Genomic DNA, 25,690 nt, shown 5'->3' with positions numbered 1-25,690 from the left:
TGTGAGAGGAATGTCAGATTACGGGAGTAATGTTGACGTTTGCAAGATATTAAACCTCCGACGCTCGAAAATTCACCTGCTCTCCCAAGACTTCCAAGTCTCGCCGCAAAGTTTCACTTTCTCCTATATCTTAGCGAGAGTGATACAATCCTTTCACTCTTAGAACACCTATAACAGTATCCGTTTAATTCTCACAAAGCGAACATGAATTTTATGGTGGTAAACTACTGTGTTTACTAGGCCTTAGTGATTGGAAAGGAATATGAAAACATTGTTAACAAAGTCAAGGGGAACATTAATTAAGACCAACGCTATAAAGAGAGACAAGGACTACGTCTTTGTCCTTTCGACCACACTGTTCGTATTAACCAGATGGTTTTCAACGAAAAGATCTCGACTCTTGCTATGTTACTCCTATTCGAATCACACAAAGGAAGATTTGAGTCGGGTCCTCGTATGACCGTATTCCACCCGGGACAACACTGCAATGGATACCCAGGCCTGAATGATCCGCACTGTGAACATTTTTAGTGTCAGTCAGTGCTTTGCTTGGTTCTTGTGTCCCATCCCAAGCCTGTATATGTTTCTACACTACTATTGCCAGGTACAAATTATCCTCTGCGTGTCTGTTATCTTCCAAAAAAGCAAAGTGGAGTTTGATAGACGCGTATCAAACCTTCAAACCTGAGGGAAAAAAAATTACGGCATATTAGAAATCAAAGACAGTACTGGTATGGGTCGGTGCCTTGTACGGCTGTCTTGCTGTTTAGGATATTCACTTGAGGCTGAACGAAATGTGCAGTAATGATCTGACCTAGACTTGAAAATTGCCAACACTGAGAACCAAAGCAAGAAAATTTATATTAGTATCCTTTGCATATCTATACGAACAGCTTTCAACACTTTAATCTATTGTATGATACGTGACCGGTGTGGCTACTCCCACAAGGCTGCGCTGAGCCTTGCTAGGTGAATTTACTAGTGCCAATATGGTAAGTCCGGCTACTTCCGACCGTCTCAGCCCCATTTGACGTGATAAGAGCTGCCTGTGGCCGAAACAAGTTGCTGGCTCTCTTTCCTTCACTTCCCCTTTCAGTCTTTAAACTGCATGTTTCTGAAGATCCAACTGTGCACGAGGGGGAAAGCTCAAAGAAGAGTTATTTCCCAGTAATATTTGCTGACTACTCTATATCTAGAATTAGGCACCTAGGCCCAGAAGAACAACGTGTCTCTCGCGTTACCATTGTGCATCCGAGCCTGATTCGAAACTGTGTTTCTCATCCACCAACAACTGAAACCTGCTTCGCATTGAAGTCCAACGTTACCATTAAACATCTTTCCATTATCGAAAGCTGCATTTTCCACCCATAGGAATTGCGTGTTCTCAGGTGCAGAGTATATTGGCATTCCACGAAAGTGTGTGTATCTTGTGTTTTCATCGTATCCTTCCAAGAGTCAGTGAGGTCAAGGTAGCCTTTAACGTTCCCGTCACTGATATTTCTTCCAACCACCGCGTACCTGCTGACATCGAGGGACCTATATAGACTAGAAAACCTCTTCTATCGCGGTAAACCTGGCAAGTGTTCTCGGGCTCGTCCCCTGGGTCTGTTAACAGTGAAGATATCTACGCCATGGTTAGCATAATTAAAACAGGGGCATCGGACCTCTAAGCACGGACCTCTGCACCCATATTGAGATTTACACTTCTGGTGGAAATTTTGGTCTTGAATAGTTCGAACAGGATTTGCCAAAGAGAAGTCGAGTATGGTTTAGCAGCAGAGACTCTTACATAACTACTCCAACTCTGCCTTCAAGCCTGAGGGACTCCGAAGTCATGTTTTATACGTGGTAGCCTGAAGTACTGCTGTGCAACCGGTGTGCCTGTCCTCATAATATATTTACAAAATGAAACATCGTGCAGCATCTCATTCGTGTTCCATCCAGCCACCTTGGGGCTGGACAACATCGTTTGTCTCCAAATTGTTGATATTCCCCTTCGTTGTTCTCTTTAATTTTTGAAGTGTTCATTTGCTTATCGAAAGCTTGTTAGCTTAAACTAAAAAATGGCTCACTTTTCCTCTTTACCGTACGCAGGGTCGTATTCCCACAACCCTCCCCACAGTTGGTCTGGTGTGAGTGCCCATGGGAACTCCCGCGTCCACAATGGAAACAATACACACAACAATTCCGACTTCTTCTACCGCTCGAGCGCCGGTGCCAGCTGTAGGATCGACGGGAGACATGGCACCAACCACGTCAGCAGCACGTATAATATCACAAATGTTTTCGTGTGTAGTACCTGCTTGGGTGTACCAGGCCAGCAATTTCGTCCGATGGCCAACCACTACTCCCCCTCCAGACCATTTGAACCTCATATGCACCCTCCACCCCCGCCAGGCTTATCCTACCGACAACGACCTCCGCAATACCCATCTTGGCAACGCGTACCTGTTCCGCAAACTCGGCAGCACCAAGTCTGGCCTGACGGGCATACTCAAATACCTCGAGAGCGATTTAGGCCACGCCCGGACGATGACGGCGAGGGCGACGATGATAGTTGCAAGTTGTTGTTGTTGTGCTTGCTGCTATTTAGGTTCGCGTCGTGATCGGCCTCGAGGCTCGAAGTTTAGAGAACTCTTACCGTAAATGGTTGTTTCGGCGGCCATGTTCCTGATGTAGCTAGAAGTGGGAACGAGGCACCATTCCCGGTGCAGATGACCTGTCGCCGATGCACCGGAGAGGTTGGTGATGCTATAGACGCTGTTTATCCGTATTTATTCCGGTGTTGGATCATAGAATGGGTGGTTCACTGAATAAGAACGTTAGAACTTTATACGTTATCTCTTTCTACACCTCTTTAATATACTGTTATGAATCCCTCACCTTTACCCGCGGTCATATCTGCGAATACCAAGTTTGATCTTATTTAAAATTGAACTCTCGATATCGCGCATATTATCGGACAGGTCTCGACATATAAAGTGAGTGTTAGGAGCACCCTCATGGTCGCCTGGCACAAAGATGGAAGACGGCTGAATGTGTAGGGCGAGAGGGCATCACGACGCCCTTATAAATATATGATAGGATTCTAATTAATAGGCCTATTTTTAGCCTCGTCGCCTTCTTTAGCTAAATAGGCACGTCTGGCTCAACAACTTCTCAGGCCTTCACCGCTCAATATAAGCGCTTTTTGTGCATTGTAGTACATCAGGATCTGCGGCTGTAGGTAGAATTCGGTCATACGGTATAGACCTGAGGCTCTATTAATCATAATACAGATGTTGAAGGCCTGTCTTGCTCTTGTGCGCTCTAGTCGGCACGTTCCAAATATTATCACTTGCTGTGAAAATAAAAAACCGTCTTGTATTAACTGTTTACAGGGCAATCACCTCTTGTAATGTACACGCCATGTGTGGTTGCAGCACATTTTCGCTATATGCCCAGACATTTCCGTCACTGTTCTCGAGCTTCTCAGCCTTGTTGGCGACACAAATCTCCATTGGTCTGAAATGTTAACACTGCAATGGAAATAGCATCTCCGAAGTGTCTCCCAGCGACATATCAATGCATGTGATATACCACGTGCACTAAGAGCAGAAACTAACATTCGTTTACGTCTAGGAAGGTGGCTGGAAGAATTGCTGGGGGGGAGGTTTGCCGTGATAATTTGGGGCTTTTAGCCCAATATTATTGCCGTTGTGAGTCTTGCTATTGTCAAAGGATTTTGTTCCGGAGAAGGTCTGTGTGCCAGAAATCGTACCATCTACGGTCCCGTAGATATTATTCCCGTTGTGGAGGTCCGATTCGCCATGAGATTCACATCCTGTCCACACTTGCTTATCGTTATTGGCTTGGCCCGCTTGCGGACTGGGTTGGGTTTGTTGGGGCTTGTCCGTCGTGCTCCGAGGTTGGGGCCTGTCGGTTGTCGCACTGGAGCTTGGTGGAGCCGTTCTTGCAGAGCCCGTATTCATGGCAGCCTTGAAACAGAATTGTTAGCGAAGGAATCTATAGGAGCAAGGCGCATTCCATTTTCTGCAAATAGATAACGGCAACAAGGAAGTAAAAGAAGCTGCATTCAGGTATGAAAATCGCCTTGACTTTTGATGCACAAGAACGGAGTCGTGACGGGTAGCTTTCGATTTGAGAAGGTACAGAGTACCAAGGTTGAACGCTAGGCGAAATCTGCCCTGAGGGGCGGATGCTATAGGACCAGGGGACCTTCGGAGTGGGGCAGGCTCACCGGTTGAGGCTTCCCGCTCTTCTTCTGAAGCTTGTTCGACGGTGAGCTTGAGCTCATTTCAACTTCTGCTATAGGTAGATATCTGTTAATCTGATGAAGGTGCTTTGGGTTTACTGACGGTTTCCGAATTTCCAATCTATCTATTTAATCTATCACTTACCACGCACCTTTTCGAGCCTCATCATTGTTAAGGGTCATATTTACCATGGGTTACCCCAGCTCGTCCTTTTCAAGAAGGCAACCGGGCTCGGTATCGCGATAGCGTATCGCGCTGGCATATCTGTGTTCCCGCGATCTTGCAGCTTCTCCTATTGCAATCTTCCACGACGTTGTGGTAGTTCGGGCTTGTTTGCCTCGCGCGACTATCGGTGTCCATCGGTGAGCTCCGGGTGTGCCTTTTAAAAAAAAAAACCCTTTTTTTTTAAAAAAATCATACACCGTTTTGGCTGTCTACAAGACGTCATGCCGGGTCTTCTATGTCACAGAGGTAAGGTGTGCCTTTCATACGTTTGTGGCGTTTTCAGGCAAAAACGTGCAGCAACAAAATGATTACAAATTGGGTGGTTCGATCATCAGTACTCACGAGCCCTGTCCATCAGAAATAACCAAGCCCCATTATGTCTATTTTCATTGCGAGAGTTTAAAGTATTGCTATTACTCAGCGACCAATAAGGCGTCATGCAGGATAATGAGTTACACGCGAGTATAACGGCAGTACAAACTATTAAATCTCTGAATAGGCAAGGCGGCCCGTGCGCGGAGCCGAACCCTAGACTGCCCCCTAATTCCCAACCCAACGGATTATTACACTCAATCGTCAAAATCATGCAGGCTTTGGCCATGGCTGACCCGTTGCCTTGCCACGTTCAACTTTGTTGGTGTTTGCCTTAAAAGCCTTCAAGGATTTTGATCTTCGCCCGGCCATGTGTCACCACATAGTCTAGTTGCATCTTGCTTGATGCTGTGCGAGATTGGATGAATTATTTGCCTTGTTTCTTCGTCTGATACAGTATATTGGGCCTTTATCGCAACCCATCGGTGATTCGAGTTAGAAGGACAAATTGAAAGGCGCATCCAACTTCGGCAGCGGTTTCTAAGTTCAGCAAAAGCTCGGTCAACTTTATCAAGAATATGCTAGCCCCTGTCCTTCTTTGATGCCCAGAAGTCTATTACCTGCAAGAGCTTTTTTTATTTTTTACTTTGTCCACCTGACAGAGACGAGGTTATCTCCGAAAGCAGCGGCTCAGAAAATGTCTGGTCTCGAGGTTCTTGGAGTTCTTGCCAGCGCATCACAGCTCACCGATTACTGCGTCATGATTATTGCGTCACTTCACGATATCTACAGACTAGTGCATGGAAAGTCGAACCGTTATCGCCGACAATTAGAGCAGGTCCAACAGTTGATCGAAACCGCCCAGCTCGTGAAAGCCACCGAGACTTTTCACACACCTAGCGTTGAGAATCAGCTGGACAATATCCTTGTGGAAGCTAAGAGACTGCAGAGAATACTCGATGGAATTGTTTCTGGGTCAGGGCGGAAATCGAAGACGATGTATCTGAAGGCAGTTTTCAACAATTACCATGAGCGTGAAATGCATAAAGGCTTTGCTTCCCTGAATGACAAGAAGTCCACCTTGACCCTGTGCATCGTCAGCACGTATGGCGCCTTTTTATTGGAGATTCGCAATGGAACGGCTGAAGAATTGCCGATAGTCAGAAGGAAAGTCGACCAGATCGACAAGGCACTTCAGAATTTTCCTGATATTTTATCTGAGATAGCCAAAATCCAGGATCAGATAGCGGATGTGACAGAAAACTTGGCTTCTATGCAAGTTTCTCATGGCAATATATCAAATAGGGCTCCTTGTGGAGAGGGAGGCAGCTCTGGTCTGCTGTCGAGAGCTCCGGAACCTCAGGCTTTAGCCAACTTCGAAACCCATTTTGATGCAAGCAATGGATCCACCTATAGCATTCCAACCCATAGCTCGGGGATCCGCAGCCCAACAATCATTCCGCTTGAACAAAATCAACATATCGGATTCCCCAACAAGCGGTCTCTTACTACTTATTCAAATGTCTGCTCAGTTGACAATTCTTACCAACTGAACGGAAATATTGGCGGAAGTTTCAGTAATGTGTTAGTAAGAAAACACTATGAAGGCATAACTGCCCGACATAACAGCAGACAGATCAACGGAGATATTATAGATCCGTCTTTTGCTGTGAAATTCTTTCAGTCATAAATGCAGCGTTCGCTATATTGAGAAAATGCGGCACGTACTATGGTTCCATTAGCGGTAGTCCTGGATATTTGGTAGGGGATAAACTAGATTGCAGGCGTGGGGTAAAGATGTTTAGATGAAGGGGTTAGAGTGTGCAGGATCGCGCAGAGAACGAAGCTTGTCCTCGTGCGTAAGGCGCCCATATAAGTGAGACGTTTTATTACCGTACAGTTGATCTTATTCTTTGAGGCGGTTTCGACGGACGAGATTTATCCAGGCTAAGAAATTATCTTGTTTCCGGTTCGATAAGAGAAAGTGGACTGTGGTTATGGGTGTGGTTGTGCTTCGCGGTTTGTGGGCTCTGATTGTGGAGCCTAGACGCCATTCAGCGGTGGTTGACCACTCTTATGTCTTGTTCGACAATATGCTGTCATTTATCATTCAGTCTTCATTAGAAATTAGTAAAGCCAATGATAGGTGTATGTTCATCTAATCTTGACAGCGTAAGACAAGAGAGCCTCGATAATATTGACATTCTAAAAAACTTCGATCTCCCTAATATAGCTGGGGGAGGCTATTTTAATTGTCAAACATTTAGACTCCCGAGACGGCTGCGAGTATTATATTATTTTTGTTACCTGTTTTCCTTTCATACCCAATTATAGATTCAGCGAATACTGCTGCAAGGTTTCATTACTTTTTACTCATTACTTAATGTTGACCTGAATCGGATTTCTTTACCACCGTCTTACTACTGTCTTTGATGCCTAGTACCCTATGTCTCACCACCTGTTTCTGTTACCTATTTTGTCTCAGTTGCCTATGATATTTGTTTCCATTGCCTGGACCTACCTTATGTATATAGAGAGCTTCTAGAGCCCTCTTCAATCAACAGAGTTATCAATGAAAAAATAATAATACGAGGTACGAGGGAGATAGAATTTCAGGTCCTTGCCACAAGCTCTTGATACGTACCTGAAAATGATTACCGTTTATTAAATAATATATATAGTAAAGGTACAATGATTTATGCATTATGAAGTTACTCCAGGTGCATCACCTTTCCTAGTTTAGGCCCTTTTCTCTGAAGGATTTATCGGTGTCTACACCCACGGTGTAGGCCTGGTTCTGCCGCCCCCGCACAAACCGAAAGGTTCTCCCGCTCTATGCATAAGCTCCTAGGGCCATAGTATGTATCTATAATACATGCGTTGAGCTTATTATAAGTAGTAGGATCTAGATATAGGTAGTAATATGGATTTAAATGGCATATAAAAGTCTATGCTTTTTTATTTTTATTTTTATATCCATTGTATTGTACTACGTACAATACTGCGCATGCAGCCTCTAGGCTATGGCGCTATAGTTCTATATACATGAATCCTTTCTAGGCAGCTTAACATGTACTAGTAGCTATGTCCTAGTAGTTTATAAATATCTAAACTAGAGGTTTACCGTTTCCTAGTAAAATACTAGGCTACGACAACTATTAGGTGGTATTAAAACAGTAGGAAAACGGTAAAGAAAACGGTAAAAGAGTCCTAACGCCTGCCCCTGTACTTTTTATAGTTTATTTCTGTCCTTTTGCTCACTACTGTCTATTTACTAGGAGTCTAGTAGGAGTTACCTCCTTCTAAAGGTCCTGCTTCCATTAGCCACTTTCTAGTAGCTATTTTCGTCCTACTTAGAAAAGTCTATGCTACTCAGGAGTTTAGGGCCCTGGGTAGGCTATGCTGTTATTTATATATTGAGGCCTTAGTTTTTAACCTTTGGCGGGTTGTTCTAAGCCCCCACATAAATCCAGGCGTAAGCTAAGAATATTCCAAAGTAAGACGAACGGTTGAGTCGCACTCTGTGAGTCTACGACGATTATGCTGCTTCTGCCATGACGAGACACGCAAAATTCACAGCATTCAGCCCTGATGATATCTCGTCTGTACCACGATTAAGATATTAACTACAGCATTCGATGCTATTATATAGCCTCTTTAAGTCTCACATGAGTCGCACTCGCTTTAACACACTTGTCTAGGTATCATTCTAGTAGCATTGACACTTAGCGCTTCCGCCTAGCCAAATCATCCTCCACATCAACAATCCAATAATGACTTGCAACATCTGTAACAATCTTGGCCCTCGTGAACATCCTCAGAGTACGCCGATGCATGGCCGGCCCCAAGCCACGGAGCTCGTCCTTCGGTGTGCCTTTTCGAAAGCCCTCGAGGCATCACTGGCTGGCTTCAACTTCTGCAACTTGCTGTGCAAGGTGGTCTTGCACTTTGCACCGGATATCCATATCGTCCGTCCGATGCTAACGCTCTAGTCTCACGTACGACAGGGTTGCGCTACAAATGTGAAAGCTGCAGGCATAAATTCAAAGCAAAGCCTAAGAGCATTTCGACTCATAGCAGCGTTTCACTTTTACATGCCTTCAAGTACATTGCCATACTATTATGATTTACGGGATTTTCATCAACATAGTCGTTAATGAGTATGACAGACGCAAAAACTGCCGTTCTTCCATTACCCGGCAATCTTCAAAACTATTCTTCGCATTCAGACTCAGACGGATGATTTCAATTTATCAAGCAAAATGATCAGTCGCACCAGAAATGCAAGTGGCCTCTCCATACGGCTTTTCCTAGACGGGTACTGAGTACTAGACTCCACGACCCAGATAAGATTAAACTAGTCGAGCCTAATATTGCTTACGGCAAATACACCGGCCTGTCTTATCGCTGGAGCGATCACTAACCTCTCTAGACGACCAAAGAAATAATCGAGGATACGAAAAATGGTATCGATTGGAAAGACTTGCCGAAGACATTTCAAGATGCTATCCAAGTTTCCCGCAGGCTCCAAATCCAGCGGATAGATTCGCTCTGTATAATATAAAACAGTGAAAGCGACTGGGAGATCGAGTCTTCAAACATGGCGGACTACTACGAGAACGCGTACGTCACCATTTCTGCCTCGTCATCTCCTAATGAAATGATTTCATTTTTGAGGGAACGCAAAAGCAAACGGAGTTTGAGGGCGCCAACGGGATGAAATGTTAATTGCGCGTCTTAATTAGCGTCAACCAAAAAGCTCGTGATCTGAGATCCCAACCAGTCCTCATAGTTGAAGTCACCAGAACCTGGATAGCTGATGCTGCCAACAGCTTCATTGCGGCCACCGTTGCTATAAGGCAGAAAACCTGGTTAGCATCCGATCCGTTTCAATGGTTAAATTGGTTAAGGCTATTACGTATTTAGAAATAAGCACTGTAGCGCCGGAATCGGGCCGAAGGAACCAAGGTTGCGAAGCCACAGCGAGGTGAGGATGACACAGTACGCGGCAATTCCAGATGCAGTACTGCAGTCATCGGTATAGCAGACAGGTTAGATCTTGTACCCGCAGGTTCCGCTCTACTTTGATCCGGTGCAGAAGATCTGCTCGTAAAAGTGATTTTAACTAGACTGGTTCTATGATGGTGGCACTGGAAACAGTGTTAAAGACGTACCCCTTATATAGTGCGTTTCTGAAGGGAATCCGCTGGCTCAGCCAATCGTCTCAGAATTTCATCGCGAGTGATGGGTGCGAAGCCCTCTGGGAGAGCGGTGGAGCCGGATCAGCAGCTGGAGCGGCATGAGTAAGAGCGGCAAGCGCTGCGGTGATGATAGCGATACTGAGCTTTATTTTGGCGTGATAGGATGGATTTCAAGATTTTCTTAAAGAAGCTTGGAGAGCGGATGTGAGAGTTTTTCTTGAGTGAGCTGAGTTGTTATGGCTGTCCTATTTGCTTAGAGATGCTTGGAATGTCCGGGTGCCTTCTCCATTTTTTAGGCATTCGAATGTAAATCCAGATTTCTCTATTTCTAGTCTCTAGACTTTCTGGAGGCGGGATCAAGTCTGACCGCGACGTGGCGTTTGGGACTATCGATGTTATGCTGACGAAGGAGACGCTAGGGGCCTGCATTCGTTCCCATTTGTAGAACCGGAGGTTAACCCAGAAACGGAGAAACGGAAAGAGAAAACTCACCTCAATTAATTTAGTAAGTGTGACTCTATTAGGCAAAGCACCAAAATTTTGTGTGGAGGGTTGTCAACGTTTCTCTTTTCCTGGTGTGGTTGACCCAAAGCATCACGATCCCCACAATATGCATCTCAGCTTTATCTTACCTGCAGCATTAGCAAGGCATCTCCCGAGGTCCCGCCCCCAATCCTGCAAGGAGCTTACATTGCATGGCGAAGGCTTAGGCGCGTAGCGAAAACGGCGGTAAGATTTTACTTAGGACGCGATATATTAGATGACTGTGTGTCGCACATAGCTTCTGAATAATTTCCAAATGAACATGAACTTTCGCGATGTTATGTGGGCCCTAAGTCGCGCGTGTGCGGTGGTGAGTAAGCGGATCACTAGAAATAGCCTCGGAAGTTCTTGTTAAAAGGTTAATGTAGCTGGCTCGATGCAAGGTCACCGAGAACGGAATACCTATAGAAATTTAGGCCAATTTATGGTTAATTAGAGCTTCAATTTAGTTAGCGACGAGCAATTTTGGACGCCGGACGCGAGTAGAGAAATATAAATAGCAAAGATGTAAAATTTTGCATGGGATTGTGTCTTTCAGCTGCATGATGCTGGAAGAGCTTAAAAATTGGTTATAAATATCAAGACGAGCTTTCATTCAACTAGTCGGAATTGATGGCTGGACTTGTTCAATCGTCATCAAGTCGACAACAAGCCGTAAGAGGTGTTTACGAAGCTCGAATGAGAAAAGAGAAGAGTATGCGTTAGCGTTTAAACTGACATGCTAGTCTCTTGAAAAGGCGCTGCCTATGCATTAGGACCGTCGTTTCTTGAAATTTAGCAAATGGTATAGGTTGGAGTCCGCAGTATCCAAGATGCCGTCATTGTCTGGGGACAGAGATTCATCTTGGAACGCCTTGGCTCTACAGCTTAAAGCAGACGTAGAGTTTACGAATCACAATGAGGGTACTAATCGTTCGAAGCGCCCAGTTCTAACAGCCTTGGCAGGTACGACATCGGGGCCTGCAGCTGCATGCAGCCTAGCTTGAAGTTTCACCCTGTCCGCGAAGACTACACGAAATAGTCGTGTTTCAAGGAAACATCAAAGAAATTTAGCACATCTCCTTCTCTCCTATGAGAGTGTGGACAAAAGGGTAACGCGGTTGATTGCGCGGGTCGATTGGTGATCCTTGCCTGAATGCAGAATTGCGCCAAGGGCTACAGGGCCTCCTGAAGTTGATAAGCTAAACTCAACTGCTTGTCGGCCTCTCCTCCCACCACCGCCCCCTCAAGCTCATACACGACTCCCTGTGTATTGTTTTGATGTTTAGTCACTCATTGATATTCTGCTTTTTGGTGAAAGCGTGCCTCACTCGTTCGGCGCGTGTCACGCGGCATCTCCAAGGCTTTACACTCCTTTGAAACACCAACGCCGCAGTATCGTTTGCACCTGAAACAGGACCTGAAGAGTCTTTTCCCGTTGTAGAAATCCTAACAAGAAGGGCGAGCGTTTCTTACAGCTGTCAAGCCTCACTCGTCGAATACCGCCACATTCTATTCTGGAACGCACCCTCCAGATGCTATTGCCATAGGTGCAACTACCATGGCTATCGAAAATGTGGAAAACGAGCATACGGCCGCAGATGCGGTCAGACGATCTCCACGAACACATGTCGACAGTCAACCTCTCCCAACGGACTCGATGGTAACAGTCAGTCTATCAGAGTCTGATGCGGGCCAGACAACAGAGAGGGAAGAGGATGCCACCACAACGTTTCCGCAAGCAGAGATAACTATTGTGGAGAATAGGATATCATCTCGACCATCATCGCTGGATATTGTGCGAGGATTAAATAGAGAGCAGGAATTCCAAGGTGAGGGTGAAGAGAGTAACTCGGTAGTTGATTTCGATGGCCCCTCTGTGTCTTCATCCGGGGAACTCCACATCCAGACGCCTACCACGCCGGACCGACCGAGGAGCAACAGCAACAGCTCTGAACGAAGCGCCCAGGTGGACTGGGAAGAGTTGGAGAAGACAGAGGAACAGGAACCCCGAGAAGAAGGGTCCGATGAGGTATAATGTTTTATAACACACTTGTATTGAACTCCTCAACTAATATATGTAGTCGATGGCTTTACTTCTCGCTCGTCTAGAGCAAGAAAATAATGCCCTTGCAACAGACCCAAAATCGGGGCTGAAAGCCCGAACTAGGAGTCAATCACGTCCACCGTCAATACACCAACTCAAGCGACTAGTCGAAGAAGAAGACCCCTCTTCCGTCCGATTTTCCCTCCTACCTTCTCCCCCGCCGATGACTGAGCTCGAATTCTGGGCAGCTCTAGTCAGGGATTACCCACAGACCGTGCAGCGCCTTCCGACTCTAACACTGAATAAGATAAGAGGTGGAATACCGGCTCCGTTGCGCGGTGTAGTCTGGCAGAGTATGACAGGCGCTCGCGATCGTTTAATTGAGGACCAGTACGAGAAGCTGTGTGGGGAGTCGAGTCCGTACGAAAATATAATCAGTAAAGATATCGGACGAAGTTTTCCGGGCGTTGAAATGTTCAGGGATTCAGACGGTGAAGGACAGAAGATGATGGGACGGGTATTGAAATGCTTCAGTCTATATGACCATAAGATTGGGTATTGTCAGGGGTTGGGCTTTCTAGTGGGACCGCTTCTAATGCAGATGGGCGATAAGGAAGCTTTTTGCGTTCTTGTCCGGTATGCTCCCAAAACTTGATTTATGATGGATACAACTAATTATCCTGTAGGCTCATGGAAGACTACGATTTACGATCATGCTTCCTGCCCGATCTTTCCGGGCTACACCTCCGGATCTATCAGTTTCAACGATTGTTACATCAACATATGCCGAAGCTGGCCGCTCATCTTGACTCCCTTCAAGTGGAAGCCGCATACTTGTCCCAGTGGTTCTTGTCATTTTTTGCGGTTACTTGTCCATTGCCAATGCTTTTCCGGATTTACGATGTTATATTCGCTGAGGGTGCATCCGAGACTATCATGNGTGTGGCACTTTCCATCATGCGGCGAAACGAGAAGAAGATCTTGGCGTCGAACGAGTTCGAAGAGGTAATGCAGCTCCTTTTGTCACGGGCATTATGGGATCCCTACGGACGGAACGCAAAGTCTGCGGATGAGCTTGTCAACGATTTTGTCAGTTTTACTAGTGTTGTGACAAGAGATAGCCTCCAAAGTTTGGAAGCTAGCTTTAAGGAAGCCCAAAAGGATGATAGTGGAGCGGGGACTAGCTTTTTCCCTGGTGTACAGAGGACTGCTTCGTCGTTCCTTGGCCGGCTATGGGCTCCATCCAACTCAACCACGAAGTCTGCCTCGCTTAGCCCTGGACTATCTGCCCCTTCAAGACCTGTCAGTTTTCTGCGGAGGACACCGTCTAAACAGAGTCTTGCATCCACTTTGAATTCAATAGAAGCTGGATCGGAGAGCACGACGAGCATCGCCAGCACAGCCTTGACCGAAATAACAAGCGCATCAAGAGAGTCGTCTGCCGACGCTTTCTCCATCAAATCGAACACGGAGTCGATGGCCTCTGCCCTCAGAATGCCCGTGTCAAATAAAGACAAAGACTTACATAGCCAAATCGAAGACCTCCTGACTGCAATCAGCCAAATGCAGCGTGAACAATCAGCCCTTGCCGCAGAATTACAGAAGGAGCGAGAGGAACGACGCGAAGATCACCGCGTCGTCCGCTCATTGGTTGATCGTATCAAATCTACCGACACATCAAGTAGTAGTACCAGCCGTGATGCCCGTCGCCAAACAACACCAATCGCTTCTCTCATGGCTGACGCCGCATCCTCTAAACTCGTACTCCCAGACGATGTTCTAGAGATGGTGGACACTTTAGATATGCGGTTCGCGCCGCAGCAGCTGCACAACCGCAAATCATCCAGCTTCGAAACCAAAGAGTTCCTCCGCGACTCCCTCGCGCGCTCAAAGGAGCAGCTGCACCTCGAAACAACCCGCTCGCAAGCCCTCTCGCGCCAACTAACGGAGCGCGACACCGAGCTCTCCTCCGCCCAGGATACGATCCGCGAGACGCGGCACCGGCTGCAAGAATCGTACGTCGAGAAGCAGCGGCTGGAGAAGACGATCCAGGAACTCCGCCAAAACGCCCGCAAGCCCTCCCTGCAGTGGTCTGCCGATAACTCTCCGGAGACGCCGCCCAGCCTCAGCCGCTCCGACACGGCGGACACGGCGGCCAGCTCCGTCAGCACGGCGACAGGGCTGCGCGAGTTCAAGCTCTGCAGATCGGGATCGGTCAAGCAGCAGCAGTTCGCGAAGCGCTCGTCTAGTCTGGCGACGCAGGCGGTGCTGGCGACGGAGAATCATGCCCCCGCGGACAGCGAGGCGTTGCTGCTCGAGCTGGTGAATGCGAAGACGGCGGAGGCGGTTGCGCGGCAGGAGCTTGAGGAGCTGAAGGCGCGGTTTGAGGGTATGCGGAGGATGCTGGGGGTCATGACGCCGAGCGCGGGGGGCAGCCCGGGGCACAAGACGAGTCCGAGTGAGAGTGGGGGAAGTGGCGGTGGTGGGTTTTTTTCGAGTAGGGTCGCGGTTACGCCGTCGCCGCAGCCGGTGTCGAGTGGAGGTGGTGGTGGCGGCGGGTTTTGGGGGTGGAGTAAAAGGAGCGTGAGTACAGGTGCGGCGATGTTGACGCCAACATCGGCAGAAGGGAGCAGGTGATTGTATGAATCGATGAGAGCGGTGTGAGGGCTTCAGCGGGCTGTTGATAAGATGATGGATCTATTACTCCATGATGATAGCGGATCTTCTACTCTCTGATTCCTTATTTTTTTGGACTTTTTGAACATAGGAAGTTGTAATGCCTATTGGAAAGCCGAACCCCAGTTGGGATCTGGGGGTGGATATGAGAATACATATTGTTCAAGATTTCAATGGTGCTTTGTTGGTGCGGCTGAAGTTGAGGAGGGGAGGATGCTTGTTTGCGTCTTTCTCGCACCTCTTGGATCGTCCGCATGGACCTTCCCGCAAACTGAAACAAACACCTTTCTGGTAAAATTTTGGCTTTACCTCTGAGCAGCTGTATTACTGTGGCGTTTTAGATCGAGTCAGAGGAAGGGGTACGTTCTGTCGAGTCGTGTGTATCCCTTGTCAATGAAAAGTCGCTCATTTCCAACATGAGCTGAAAAAAAAAGCCTCCGGTTATGGCGCATCACACGGCGGGGAGAGGTCGGTCTTACCACGCTAAAGGGTGGGTCTACCATAAGGTCTTAGCCACCCAGTCGAGCCAGCCACCCAGTCGAGCCACCCGGTCGAGCCACCCGGTCGAGCCACCCCAAAACACACCAAATTCTACCAACTTTAGCCTTTTATAACTCTACCCCTATTAAAGATATTTAAATAAAAATTTAAATATAGCTGCTAATATATAAAAGGATTTTATTTATAATATTAAGCTAATATAGTTATTTTATTAATAAAAATTAAAAATTAAAAACATTATTTTAAAAATATAAGGAATAAAATTGTCACGGAACCCCACCGCAGGGGCCTCTATAGGAGAGCCCCGTGCTCTCGCGTATACCTCGCGTACAGCTTATGTCAGCTACGCGTAGGTATATCACCTCCTTACGCCCTCGACCCTTACGATCGATCGCGCAACGTCTTGTAGACTCCTCGAATACATACGCTCTGTAGCCACTGCCCTCGTTCCGTGACAGTATATCACCTCCTTACGCCCTCGACCCTTACGATCGATCGCGCAATGTCTTGTAGACTCCTTGAATATATACGCTTTATAGCCACTGCCCCCGTCCTATAACATTATGTTGCGCCTTTTTTACTACTAACGCTTAGCCTATAACTAATTCTACGTCTCTGCAATACTATAGGCGCTATTAAAAGTAGCATATCTATAAATTACCTTACTTTATACTTCTAAGGAACCTATAATAGTAAGATAATATCCCTTACTAGCTACTATATTAAACCTAAAGAATAATTTAATACCTATACTTAACCTATAACGCCAATTAATCCTAAAAGAATTTAATTTATTAGCCTTAGCTTTAACCCCTAAGGAGACGGACACTAATAATATCTTATTTTTTAGTAACTATATAACTACGGATAAGTAAATAAAAGGGCTATTACCTATTAAAATTAAAATATAAGACGCCGAGACGTTTATAAAAATAGTAGTATAAGACCCTAATAAATACTACTACCTTCTATAGAACTATTACCTAAAGCTTATATAAGCCGAGATGCGTATTACCTAAGATTGTAATATTATTTAAGACCTATAAGCTTATAAGGCGCTCGCTAATAATATATATTAAGAAACTAAAGATAGCCTCCGCGTATCTAAACGCGACGTCTAATAGTTAAAGAAGGCTAAGATTGCACTAATTACTACGATTATTAAAAGAGAAGGCATAATTAAATACCTATAATCTTAGCTTAATAAGNANATTNNTAACAACGCTAGANACCTNTTTACTANATATAACGCCANCNAAGTNTTTANNCCCCTNGNAANTTTACCTACTTAACGCTTAATAAAGGGCTAGCGCTAAGCAGCTTTACCTAATAGGAACCCCTACTAAAGTAGTAATAATAAAAGCTATAATAATTGGACCCAAATTACTACTATAGGGTTTAATATACGCTACCTTAATCCCCTAGTCTTTTAAGGAGACCGTAAGGAATATAGCTACTAAAAGATATAAATCCGTGAGAAACTAACTTAGAGCGCCTACCTTTTTCCTATAAAAGATACTAAGATTAGCTATATTATTAGGCGAATAAAGAGTATACTATTTAATAGACTCTTCGCCTAATAGGAGACTAGTAGCCCCTAAAAGTAGTAGTCCCACTAAGAAGTCCTTAATAATCTTAACCTAATATACCGCGACTATAACCTATTAGCTACTAACTAAGCTAAACTATATACCCTAAAGATAAGCCCTACTAAATTATTTAATAAATTCTATATTAAATTCTAGGAATATACCGGAGCCCTCGCCTAAGATAATACTAAAGACTAAAAGGACCTTTTTAAAAAAGTTACTTATCGCCTTAGTTACGCAGCCGCTAGCTATAACTATAACAATATTTATAATATGGTAGCAGCTCTATAGAAGATTAAATAACAACTAAATTAGATTACTACTACTAACTTTTACCTAAAGATCTCTTTATAGAAGCCCCCTAGGCCTACTAAGCCTATATATACTAAGCCACCGACGCCTACTACCTTAAGTACTACTGGAACTAATATCAATTTCTTTATACTAACATTTCTATAAAAACTCCTAGATAGAGAGCATGAGCTACTTTAGAAACTAGGACGCTACTATAAATGCTATTAAGAAGGCTATTATTATAATAACCTAAACTACCTAATAGCTAGGTTTAGTAGCTGCTGCCTAATACTTAACCTAATACCCTAAATACTAAATACGTTACTATATATTACTATTATATAAGATAAAGACGTAGTAATAGCGGTAGAGTTAAATACGGAAATAGAAAACGCTAAGTCCTAGCCCTAAGTTATAGGTTAGGACGCCCTAATAACAAAGGGATCTATATATTAGCTTACTTAATAGATAACTCTATAAAGATAAATAGACGAAAATAGATAGTTTTACCTATAATAGGAACTACTACCAAAAAACAATATAAAAGCCGTTCTATAATTAATTGCGGAGTTATTAATAAATTTATAGATATCTAATTTATATATACTTATAACCTACCTACCTTACCCCTTACTAAAGCCCGCGCCCTATAACTTACTAATAGTAATTATATCGTATAGAAGATTACCTATATAGTATAACTCCACCTAGATATAAATAGGCACTAGGAAGAACTCTAGGCCTATATTATACTACTTACTAACTACCCTATTATTCTTAGAATAAACTAGCTTAAATAATATAACCCCACTATTAACTAGAAGAAGAGAGAAGTAACCTTTAACTTTAAATACTATAGAGAGACTTGCCTAGGGTATAGCCTAGCCGCCTTTATTTACTCCCTAGGATATTAACCTAAGGAACCCCTTATTATCCTACCTATAATTAACTACTACTATATAAGTGCCCTGGCCTTCTACCATATAGTATATAAAAAAGGCTAAATTATTGCTATAGCTTTCTAATTACGACTATATAAGCTTAATAAAGAATAGGACTATATCCTCTATAGTAATAGGATAGATATAGTTAACCTTTTAGAAGATGACGCCCCTATAAAACTCTACGGACTTTTACCTTTAAACTTTAAGAAGTTTATAAAGCTTAAAAAAGGACTTACCAATAAAGAACTCCGTAAGCTCCTCCCTAAGAGATACTATAACTTTACCAATATATGCTTATAAAAGAGCGTGGATATACTCCCCCTATATTAACCTAATAACTATACTATTAACATTAAATAAGGAAAAATGCTACCTTATAAGAGACCCTACTTAATATTAAAAGATAAACTTCTANNTATAAAAAAGTATATTAACGAGCACCTTAATAAAGGATTTATTCGTCCTAGTATATTACTAGCAGCCGCCCCTATCCTTCTCGCTAAGAAGCTAAGAAGAGGTATTTAATTCTACGTTAACCATAGAGGTGTAACGGAATTCCCTAGAAGGTACATATTAGATGAGATAGAAGGAGGTCTTATCTATGTTCCAGAAGGAGGTCTTATCTATGTTCCAGAAGGAGGTCTCACCTATGTTTTATCTACGTCCCAGAAGACACGGTCAGACAGATAAGGGGCAAAGGGTTTTACTGGCGTCTTAGAAAGATTATATAGGGAGCTAGTTCTCCTCTAGAGAAGAATTAGCGATTAGTCTCTAAATAGAAGTGGTTAGAAGCATTTATTCTTTAATACGTAAAACTTATTCTACCTTTAACTTACCTTCTATTTACCTTCGACTTACCTTCTATTTACTAGTAACACTATTAATTAAATAATTATATGTTCCGGTTAGGCTGGCCTCTTACAATTCTAATTACTTACAATCCGTTAGGAACGTACGGCTATTAATTAACAATAACAAACTATACTCCTGTACCCTATAAAGCAACGCCCTCACCACAAGAGGCTTAAAGAGTCTCCCTAGAGGAGCGCATTCCCTCTTCCTATAAAGAAGCTATAGCTGGTCCGTCTAACCTTACGAGACCCTTAGAAACGATTACCGCTAAGGAGTTATCGGAGCGGTCGCTATATAAGACCCTATAAAAAACAAAGGAGTTAGAGATATGATTAAGATAAGCATATTAAGACTACCAAGAACAATTGTAAGGATAATTAGGGGAAGCATAAACACCCTAGACACGAAGCGGACTTAAAGGGGTAACGCAATACTATGCTGTAACGTTAGAAAAACCTAAATTCCGCATAAAGGAACCTGATAAGTACTATAGTAATAGTCTTCGGAATTGCAATCGTTTTATCTAATAATGCGAAACCAAGTTTCGGCTAGATCCGAAATATTACTCTAACGAGTATAATTAGACACTAATTACTTCTACCTTTCTGCGTGGCACTGTTAAGAGTTTATAGACACGCTACGAGAAGAAACTTACTATACCCCTTAAATTTAGCGAACTTAGGACCTGGTTAGTTAATTAGGTCTAAGACCCTACTAATTAAGGGATAGACTACAACTAGCGATACTACGACGCCAAACAGCGGGATGGTTAGACTGTGGTCTAGTTTGTAAACTACTTAGAAGAACTAGAAGATAATATACCCTACTTAGATCTATAGGATAACGCTATACGACTTTATTAGCTACTTGCTAAGCTACGACCTAAGATTTAACAGGCCATATAAGAGAAGGGCGAAATTCCTACCTCTTAAGAAAAGCTTATCTCTGAAGCTACTCGGATTAAGAGTGCTAAAAGAGACCATTTAGGCAAGTAAAAGGAATGAGACGCCAATGATAAAGAGCGTAGGACTAGACCTAGCTTTAATAACAGGGGCAGATTCCGACCTAACCGCTCTGCGGAAGAATAACGTAAGCAGGCCTCGCAGCCTTAGAGCAACGCTGGTTAACCCTAAAATAATAATAGGCAGAGACCTAATCCGCAGGAGGGGAACTGGGAGACACGTACCTGTTATAACTGCGGCAAGAAGGGCTATATAAGCCGCTTCTGCCAGCAAAAGAAGTAAGAGTCGGCTTAATTGGGAAAAGAGACAGCCTAGTAGATCTTTACTCCCTTACACTAGGCCAGCAAAAGAAGGAGGGAGTAAACTGCCATATAGTTATTCCTGTCTCTATTTAAGTTAATAATAAATAGGTGACGTAAGACTGCCTTATGGACAGCGGCGCGAGTATAGGGTTTATTTCTTAATTACTAATAAAAGAATTAGATTTGGACCTTAGCGGCTTATAGGTGCGCACCGTTCGAAGCATTAGAGGCCACCGGATTCTATGCTACGGGGAATAGGCTTTTTCTATGGCCAGCTAGGACCGCAATGGTCTATAGGACACGTAGGAAATATACTTCTATGCCGCAGAAATTAAGGGGTATAACCTTGTTTTGGGATACCTATGGCTTCACTAAGTTAATCCAGACATTAATTGGCCTTTAGCCTCGTATTAATATCGGAAGTCTCAACCGCGTATTATAGTTGAAGATTAAGAGACTTTCTTAAACTATATACAAGAAGAAGGGTGGGTATATACTATATATGCTACTCTTAACACCAAGAACAGGGACACGGGATATTCATTTTCGGATATTCGGCTATGCGTAGTTAAGAAACTAGAGATTCTACAGGAATATACGGACTTAGAGGATGTTTCTAGTAAGGAGGCTGCATAAACCTTACCTAACCCTATATTAGTTAAACATGAGATAGATATAGGGGACAAATAACCTCCTTTTGGACCACTATATAACCTGTTAGAAAATAAGCTAGTGGTACTACGTTAATATATAGTGGACAATCTTTAGAGAGAATGAATTCGGCCCTCTATAAGCCTGGTAGGGGCGCCAATTATATTTATACCTAAGAAGGACGGGACCCTTCGCCTTTATATTAACTATTAGGCGCTAAACAAGATTACTATAAAGAATCGCTACCCGTTACCCTTAATAGGGGAGCTTATTAATAGGCTATCGGGCGCGAAGATATTCATAAAATTGGATCTAAAAGATATATACTATTAAATCCGGATTAAAGCCGGCAATAAGTGGAAAACAGCGTTCTAAATACGGTACGGCCACTTTAAGTACCTAGTAATACTATTTAGGCTTACCAACGCACCAGCGATATTTTAGGCCTATATTAATAAGGCATTATTAGGCCTGTTGGACACAATATATATGGTCTACCTTAATGACATTATAGTCTACTCTAATAACTACGAAGCATATACGCACTATGTGCAAATAGTATTAGAAAGACTGCGGGAATACAAGCTCTATATAAACCTAAAAAAGTGCACGTTCTATACTACTAGCATTAATTTTTTGGGCTTTATTATTAGCGTTAATAGAGTGTTAATGGAGAAAAGTCGAGTAGACGCCATTAGGGAATAGCCCTACCCTACGACATTTAGAGAAGTATAGGTTTTCTTAGGCACGGCGAACTTCTACCAAACGTTTATTGTTTACTACTTATAAGTAATACTCCCAATTACCAATCTACTAAAAGGATCTAAGAATAGCAGGAAGTTAGGACCCTTTATATTTAGGGAAGCTGCTAAGCAGGCTATAGACTAGTTAAAGGATTTATTTACGTTGGCGCCTATCCTAATATACTTCTACTAGGAGCTATATATATACCTTAAAACGAATGTATCCGGCTTTGCCCTAGGGGCAATTATATCTTAATTAAAAGACGGAAAATGGCATTCTGTAGCGTTTTGGTTAAGGAAAATAACCCCTATAGAGCAGCGTTATATAACGCACGACCAGGAGCTACTCGTGATAATTGCAGTAATGAAGTACTGGCGACATTATTATATGGGAAGCAATTATCCTATTAAAGTCCTTACAGACTATAATAACCTGGAATACTTTATAACTATAAAGGTATTAAGCGGTTAACAAGCCAGGTAGGTAGAGGCACTATTATAGTACGATTTTAAGATTACGTACTACTTAGGAAAGATAAATCCTACTGATAGGTTATTAAGACGTTTGGATTATAAGATAGGGAGAATCTAGGATAGTATAGGGGAAATAATCCCCATATTGCAAAATTTGCTTAGGAAGAAAGAAGACTCTTTTTTTAGAACTATAGAATTTCGCGGCAGGGCAGAGGTCCCAGCAATGCAGCTACGAAGTAATATAATTATAGAGCCGCAGGATATAGTTATAGACTAGGTTATAGACTAAGCAGACATTATAAAGTTGGCGTACCCCAGAATTAGCAAGAATTCTATAGAATATACTAGAGGTGTCGCGGTACCTTTAACTTAACGGCGCATTAGCTGCGAGTTCTTAAATCTAAGGGGGATAGGCGAGATGCCTATCCGCAGCGTGGCACACTATATAACGGTAGGAGAATCTGCTAGCACTAATGGTTCGAAACGTCTCGTGCCACGCCTTAAGTCCGTAATAGCGGTAGGCGAAATGGAAGTAAGCGATCTGCACGAAACCTTTCCAGATCTTCTCCTTTAAGCTTAATAAAGGGACGCCTTTGCCTCTAGGGAGAGGTAGAAAGATATAGTAGAGACTAACTTGGCCAGAGTTATTAAGAAGCTGTAGTAGTAAGATTAAAAGGGTCTATTGCGCTTTAAGGGTGCTATATATGTCCTAAAGGACTAAGCGATTTAAGACGAAATTCTAAAGGTCTTTTATAACGACCCTCTTGGGGGTCACTACGGTGCCAATAGGACCCTTAAGGCCGTTTAAAGGAAATACTTTTAGGACGGAATATCTAAAGAGGTTAAGGACTATATATTAAGGTATAATACGTGCCAAAGGATATAGATATCCAGGCATTGCCTATACGGCGAGTTATTAGTGCTTCCTATTCCGCAGGGACCTATATTAAAATTAACAATAGATTTTATTATAGGCTTACCCCCTACCAAGATAAGAACTGGAGAGGTTGCTAACGCTATCCTAGTAATCATTAATAGGTATACAAAGTTTTTAGGATACTTTGCTATTATAATAACGATTACAGCAGTAGAACTGGCAGACCTGTTTTTAGAACAGTAGCTCTTGTTTAGTACGCTAAGGGGAATTGTGTCTAATAGAGGTACCGTATTTAACAGTGCATTTTGGTCTTTATTCTGTCTCTTGTTGAAAATACGGTAAAGGATAAGCATTACCTTTTACCCGTAAATAGACGGGCAAACAAAGCATCTAAATGCGTTATTGGAACACTACCTCCGCTGCTATGTTAATTATTAACAGGATAATTAGATATTGTGGTTAGCTCTAGCGCAGCACGTATATAACATAAGCATCTATAGCAGTATAAAAATGACCCCTTATAAAGCATTGTTTGGGGTAAAAGCAAATAACCCCTGGAACGTTAAGGACATTGTTTCTAAAAGAGAGGCACTGGCGGTATCTAAAAGAATTAAGTAAATAAGAATTCGTAGAGAGGAACTTAAAAAGCACTTACTAAACGCCTAGGCTGTGTAAAAAAGGTACTATAACGAAAAATATATGCCGAAAGAATTCGAGATAGGAGACGAAGTCTTACTATTTATGAAAAATATCCGAATAAAACGCATTAAGAAGAAGCTGGATTATTGGTGGCTCGGACCCTTTAAGATAGTTAAGAAAACTAAAGGAAACTAAGCCTATAAATTGGAATTACCAAAATCTTATTTAATATATCCTATATTTTATATTTCCTTACTAGAGCTATACTGGAGAAGAGATAGTGCGGAACCGCCCTTACCTAGCGAAATTAATAGGGAACTGGAATGGAATGTAGAAGATATTTTAGACTAAAGATGGCGCTAGAAGAAGCGCGAATTTTTAGTTTATTGGGAAGGATACTCCTAGGCGTATAATAGTTAGGAACCTAAGGAGTACCTTCGGCTAGAATGCGATACTGTAATTAAAACCTTCCTAAGAACTAAAGGTAAAGACTTAGAAATGGTTCCAGATATGCTACAGGTAAAGTAATAGGGAAGACCCCATAAATTAAAACTATAGGAGTAAGTATAGGCATTAAGAATGGAAACGTTTCGCTATTATAATAGGGATCCTAGAATCCTATAAGAGGAAGCCTATAGGGACCTATAGGAGAACCACTAGGGATACTATTTGAAGAAGACGCTGTATAAGAAGGAGTAGTAGTACTATAAGAAGTGGCCTCGGGGATTTAGAAAGATCCCCTAGGGATGAAAGGAGAGTATCTGGCCTAGCACTAGAGATACGCAGTAAAGTTAATAGTACGAAGAGGAGCAAAAGGACAGCCTATAAAGAATTAGAAATTTTAAGGAATTATAAGGCACCTATAGGAATACTACCCGTTTATTACATATAGGGATTATAGTAGTGTACTGCGTTTATATGGATTGTTACCAAAGTTTAGAATAAAGGTATCCCTAAAGTATAAAGTTAATTCCTAATAATAGGGCATCCTAGAGGTACCTAAGAGGCACTATATAAAGCTATTCTACAAAAAAAAGGAAAGAGCTAGGTAATAACTTAAACACTAGCAGCAGTAATAGGAGCCTCCTCTTTTATCTTAATGTTATTATTAACGGTATTATCGGCTCCTCTATTCCTAGAAGTATTAGCACTTCTATTAATATTCTTCTTAGAACAACAGGTGCTAGAAGGACTAGCATAGGCGGGAGACTGGCGAGGAGAACGTTTATTTTAACTGTTGTCGCTATTCTTAGTATCCCTAGGTTCTAAATCGGCGTCTAAGTAGGGATTAGAGAGATATTAGCTAAAGGAGTTAGCACAGTTCCTAAGCAAGTTATTAGAGAAACTTACCTAGCCAGAGTAGCCCGCGTAAGAGTATAAATGTTATTATTAATAAGGACGAGCTGTTTGCATATGCGCTCCTAGATACTATGTGTCCAAAAACGTTACATCTCTATAGTGGTGGAAACCCTTATAGAATTAAAGAGTTTGTAAATAAGGGAAGACACCTTCTGTCCCCACCTGTCACTATTAAGATATTGGCGGAAATCTTAGATGGCGCGTTGGAGCCTATAAGTCTTATGCGTATAGATAGCGGGGATCTAGTATAATTAGCGAAATCTA

General features: G+C 43.0%; 4 protein-coding genes across 4 annotated transcripts; 3 read left to right on the top strand and 1 right to left on the bottom strand.

The window, feature by feature from the left end:
* Window positions 1-1,831: 1,831 nt before the first annotated feature.
* K441DRAFT_668937 (uncharacterized protein) lies at window positions 1,832-3,021 on the top strand. The gene is made up of 2 exons (XM_067650074.1): window positions 1,832-2,809; window positions 2,884-3,021. The coding sequence occupies exon 1, from the start codon at window positions 2,164-2,166 to the stop codon at window positions 2,644-2,646; it is 483 nt and encodes a 160-aa protein (XP_067498036.1). The 5' UTR covers window positions 1,832-2,163; the 3' UTR covers window positions 2,647-2,809; window positions 2,884-3,021.
* A 246-nt stretch (window positions 3,022-3,267) lies between these two features.
* K441DRAFT_668934 (uncharacterized protein) lies at window positions 3,268-4,629 on the bottom strand. Its single transcript, XM_067650073.1, has 2 exons — window positions 4,241-4,629; window positions 3,268-3,977 (listed from the first exon to the last, which is right to left on the bottom strand). The coding sequence occupies exons 1-2, from the start codon at window positions 4,295-4,297 to the stop codon at window positions 3,618-3,620; spliced, it is 417 nt and encodes a 138-aa protein (XP_067498035.1). The 5' UTR covers window positions 4,298-4,629; the 3' UTR covers window positions 3,268-3,617.
* Window positions 4,630-5,249: 620 nt separating this feature from the next.
* Window positions 5,250-6,931, top strand: K441DRAFT_668933 (uncharacterized protein). Its single transcript, XM_067650072.1, has one exon. The coding sequence runs from the start codon at window positions 5,491-5,493 to the stop codon at window positions 6,481-6,483; it is 993 nt and encodes a 330-aa protein (XP_067498034.1). The 5' UTR covers window positions 5,250-5,490; the 3' UTR covers window positions 6,484-6,931.
* Window positions 6,932-11,740: 4,809 nt separating this feature from the next.
* Window positions 11,741-15,398, top strand: K441DRAFT_668932 (uncharacterized protein). Its single transcript, XM_067650071.1, has 3 exons — window positions 11,741-12,548; window positions 12,601-13,199; window positions 13,250-15,398. Exons 1-3 carry the CDS (start codon window positions 12,078-12,080, stop codon window positions 15,198-15,200), a joined length of 3,021 nt encoding a protein of 1,006 aa, XP_067498033.1. The 5' UTR covers window positions 11,741-12,077; the 3' UTR covers window positions 15,201-15,398.
* The last annotated feature ends 10,292 nt before the right edge of the window (window positions 15,399-25,690 follow it).

This window comes from Cenococcum geophilum, assembly GCF_001692895.1.
Source record: "Cenococcum geophilum 1.58 unplaced genomic scaffold K441scaffold_66, whole genome shotgun sequence".
NCBI lineage: Eukaryota > Fungi > Ascomycota > Dothideomycetes > Gloniales > Gloniaceae > Cenococcum > Cenococcum geophilum.
This window is presented reverse-complemented; position numbering and strand designations above follow the sequence as displayed.